The sequence below is a fragment of the Ranitomeya variabilis genome, chromosome 4 (assembly GCF_051348905.1).
Source record: "Ranitomeya variabilis isolate aRanVar5 chromosome 4, aRanVar5.hap1, whole genome shotgun sequence".
Classification (NCBI taxonomy): Eukaryota; Metazoa; Chordata; class Amphibia; order Anura; family Dendrobatidae; genus Ranitomeya; species Ranitomeya variabilis.
Genome location: NC_135235.1, coordinates 204,913,686 through 204,918,102, shown reverse-complemented (window position 1 = coordinate 204,918,102; position 4,417 = coordinate 204,913,686). Strand labels below are relative to the sequence as shown.

The 4,417-nt window shown below is 39.5% G+C and overlaps 1 protein-coding gene across 1 annotated transcript; it reads left to right on the top strand.

Annotated features, from left to right (window-relative positions):
* The first annotated feature begins 410 nt into the window (after positions 1-410).
* On the top strand, positions 411-4,060 carry LOC143770259 (uncharacterized). Its single transcript, XM_077259725.1, has 3 exons — positions 411-2,130; positions 2,278-2,395; positions 3,160-4,060. The coding sequence occupies exons 1-2, from the start codon at positions 1,644-1,646 to the stop codon at positions 2,385-2,387; spliced, it is 597 nt and encodes a 198-aa protein (XP_077115840.1). The 5' UTR covers positions 411-1,643; the 3' UTR covers positions 2,388-2,395; positions 3,160-4,060.
* Positions 4,061-4,417: the final 357 nt, after the last annotated feature.

Below are 4,417 nucleotides of genomic sequence, written 5' to 3'. Positions count from 1 at the left end.
TTGCATTTGCATGTGTGATTTTGTGCTTTCTCCAATGCAAATTGAAGCAGTTCAATTTTGAGATATATATATATATATTTTTTTTTTTATTTATGTTTTTTGTTTGCCACTTTTCTCCTGAATCCGGTGATGTTTTTCCATTTCGGAGATATGACCTTTTCATCAATTTATGTGTTTACCAAGTGGGCGTGGCCCTTGATCTGCTACTGGTGACCACGCCCAGTTGGCTAATATAACTAGATTACTTATTAGGAAAGATGGGGTCACCAATCAAACACTGATAGCCTGTCCTCAGACGTCTATAATGATTTTTCTGGTATGCAAAAAAATACTGTTCAGGATCATATTGTCAATGTTTGTGTTGTGATTTTTATTTTATATTTAATTTAATTTTTTTTTTTTTTTTGCAGTTACATGGTTTGGACTGTGAATTCCCCCCCCCTCCCCCGCAGCCGTGACAAACAAGTCGCGGTTCCGACCGTTTTGCACCTCCTATTGCTGTAGCTTGCAGACCCCAATCCTTTGCATTAGAATGCTCCACGTCGCGGCCAAAAATCACCATATCGCCCCAAGCCGCCTTTTTCTCCCCATTTATTGTCGCCAGTTTTAATTTGATAAGCAATGTGTTATAAATATATGAACAGGCTACATAATGAGTTTTTAGGGTGCGATGTAACTTTTTATCAAAACTCATTGTGCTCATTTATTTATTATTATTATTAATTTTTATAGCACCATTTGTCAAGAAAAACCTTGTATTTTCTATAAACCTGTGCAATTACACAGATCTGAAGTGCATTATCTCAACAGTTCTCATTCTGCAGAAACAACGTATCACCCATGTATCTGCTACATTTGTGTCTTATAAATAAACATCTAAGTGTAAATAGAGAGGATCTTGCTCAGATGATACAATTAATGATCCCTAACCTACACATGTATAAAGGGAGACACCTGACTGTCCAGGATTTTATTCTTATGCACTGGGCACCATCTGTTTTTTTTTTTTTTTTTCCTTTCCTATAATTGTCTGCAGCATTTTCTATCAGCAGGGAATAATCTAGTTCTTTATTAAGCCCTGCAGCAGAATGGGTTAAATAGAGTCAAATCCACAGGGGGATAGAATGATGCCCTTTGGGATGCACTCAGGAAGCTGGAATAATGCAGGGTAGGAGAGTAGAGTAGACAAAGGAGAAAATATCACTTACAGTTTATAAGTCAATGTTACTACCCCCCTCTTCTCTCCATAAGAAGTAATGTTGCAGCCCCCTTGACTTGGGAGCCTTCCTCTTTCTGCATAGTGAATGGGGAGTAGAGTTGGCAGTGGATTGCAAGGGAGGAGGGGAAATAGGTTTTTGTTTTTATATATTTTTTTTTAACCTGATCTGGAACTCCACCCTTGTTGGAAACCTAAAAGGTAAAGAAAGGAGCTCTCCAGCCAGACCTCCTCCCTCCAGTCCCTGCCCAGTCATCAGAGTGTTTTCCTCTAGTCACTACCAATCTCCTCCTCTTCTGCCTCCTCCTCGTCTCCACTCCTGCTCCCTTTCTATATAAGCTTCCCAATCCCTGCCCAGACATATCCAGCGAGCACTCAAGCCTTTACACTTACTACTACTGCTGACTAGTAAACATCAACAACAGTGATGGCAAACCTTGCTCTGCAGGAGGACAGCATGCCAGCCTTACTGCTGCCCAGGATGGGCATCATGGGTGCCAGTGGAAGGGGAGTTTGCAGAAGTTTGTTTGGCCCCATCGATCACGATGAGCTGAGATCTGAGCTGAAGAGGCAACTCAAGGAGATCCAAGCGTCTGACTGTCAAAGATGGAACTTTGATTTTGATTCTGGGACACCACTAAAGGGGACTTTTTGTTGGGAGCCTTTGGAAAGCACAGAAATGCCAAGTTTTTACAGGGAGAGCAAACTGTGCCCTGACAGTGCCAGGCAACCAAGTATTAGGCTCCTTGTGCCAACAGTGGAGGAGTCACCAGCTGAGACCGTGCAGGAAAAAAAGGAGTGCGCAAAGGAGAACGCAGACAAGGCTGTCAAGAAATGCCAAGGAGTTAAAGGGCCATCTAAGACCTCCACTTCATCCCTTCTCAGAAAGAGGGAGATCAGCACTTCCATTACTGGTAAGCTCCACTAGTCAATGCTTTACTACAAGCTGGCACAACAGCAACATTGTATCATGGATGACCCTTGTGTTTACCTGAGATGTATCATCCTTTAGCATTACTCCTTCCTCTCCTCTAACCTTGTCATTCCCTGCTTTGATTTAGATTACTTCCCCAAGAGGAAGAGAATACAAGCCCCCAAGGCTGACAACATGAAAGTTGCCCACCACCCTTTTTGCACTTTGGAGCAGACCCCTAGGAAAAAGATCAGATGAATATTTTGGTGAGTTGTTTTATTTTTAATTGTCTCCATCTTGGGTTGTTGTTGATTTTGTCTCCATTTTGGTTTGTTGTTCTTCTTCTTTCCATCTTGGGTTGTTGTTGTTCTTCTTTCCATCTTGGGTTGTTTTTATTCTCTCCATTTTTGAGGAGTTGTTTTTTTATTCTTTTCATCTTGGGTTGTTTTTATTCTCTCTATTTTTGGGTTGTTTTTTTATTCTTTCCATCTTGGGTTGTGTTTTTATTCTCTCCATTTTTGGGGTGTTCTTTTTTTATTTCCATCTTGGGTTGTTTATGACTAATGTGACCTAAGGACAGTTAAGTTTTTGTTTTTTTTTCTTTCGGGTAGGGAGGGTGGAGAGAGTAGGTTGTAAGCAAATTGCAGAAGTGCAAAGTTGTGTTCCTTAGGTTGTTTTGGTTGTAGAAAGTGGGAGTTGGTGACTGTGCACATGATAGGGTGATTTTTTTTTTTCCAGGCAGTGTTACTCAATCTGTTTTAGCTCCTCCTTGGAAAGTTCTTTAACGAAAAGAAAAAAAAAAAGTTACAAAACAAGCTGTACTGGCGGGAAAGGGGGGTTAGGAGAGGGGAAGAAGGTGGGGGAGGGGGAGAGACTGCTCACAAGATAAACAAGGGCAGGGTCTTCTAATGGCTGAGAGCTATGGAAGAAGGGAGGGGGGCTCAGCTGTGCGCCACTAACCTCTCCCTGTAACTGAGCACCACCATGTCTTTGGGTTGTATAATAATTGTTTTTTTCTTTACATTTTTAGGTCTTTTTTTTTTTTTTCTTTAATAATCAAGGACTTGAAGAAACAAATCCCTTACCAGCCCAAGGAATGAAGGGAGGAAAAGAAGTCTGCGTGCAAGACTTAACCCCAGAATTCTAAGATTTTGCATCGTCGCAATTCGCCAGCCTTGGATGTGGACGTGTCAAAAAAAAAAAATCCACAAGGGGATGAGGACTTCCTAATATTGCACGCACTCTATCCGCACACTTGGATGTCTGTACTGGCTCTTTTATTTTTTTATTTTTTATTTTTTTTCTTGCTAAAGGGGAGAATGCCAAGCTGGCAGGGTGGTGTCCTGTCTTGTGTCAGTGCTGTGAATGTAGCTTGGGACTCTTCACCCTTCAGCTTTCCAGGTTCTGCCACACTACAACCCAATTTTGTTTATTTTTTTTTTCATTATTTTTTATTATTTTTTTGGAGCTATTGGGAGTTGTAGTTGAGCAACACAGGGAAAGAGCTAAGGGATGATAAACCCCTGGTTTAGCTTATGCAAACCGATAGACGTGTACAGACATTTTTGTGTTTTCTCTTTATGTAGCATTCTTGTTTGTGTATTCATGTTTTTTTTGCACTGTTTTTTTCTTTTTTTTTATAAATATTTTGATATATATTCCACCATTATTGTACAGCAACTATGTAACATAAGAAAACATTAAAATAAGTTATATATTTATATAACATGTTGGAAGTACTCCAATGTTAAGCCATAATACTGGCTAGGAAACGGTTCCAGAGGCTATACGTATGTCTCCTTTTGGAGAGATAAAAAGTATTTTTTTTCTTCCTATAACTATGCATGTACAGTTTTCTATGACGTTTTGCAAACACATGTACAGAATATTGCTATATGAGAAAAGTAAACTATATGACTTTTATACCTAAATGCTGTTGTTCTTTCATTATTTCAATTTTTGGTGGTAAGCGGAGCCAAAATTGTCATTTATTTCCTCTGATCTGACAATATAAGGTGCAATACTATCAGGTACAATAAAATCAGGTGCAATAATATAAATTTTTGCTCCCGAGCACGAAACATTCTGTTCATTGTTTCCTAAATCTAAGGACCCTTCTAGTTATTTGCTGCTGATAGATAAAATATGACATCAATTCAGATCCCATCCGGAATAAATAATTGTTCATGGACAAGTCTATATGTAGCAGAACTGACTTTGTCACACTTTCACAAAAATTAAAAATAAAAACTGCAGCAATAAGATTGTACCACCGATAAGACCTCCTG

Coding starts and splice junctions, on each gene's coding strand:
- LOC143770259 (XM_077259725.1), top strand. CDS start 1,644: ATGGCAAACCTTGCTCTGCAGGAGGACAGCATGCCAGCCTTACTGCTG. Junction 2,131..2,277: donor GATCAGCACTTCCATTACTG/GTAAGCTCCACT, acceptor GCTTTGATTTAG/ATTACTTCCCCAAGAGGAAG.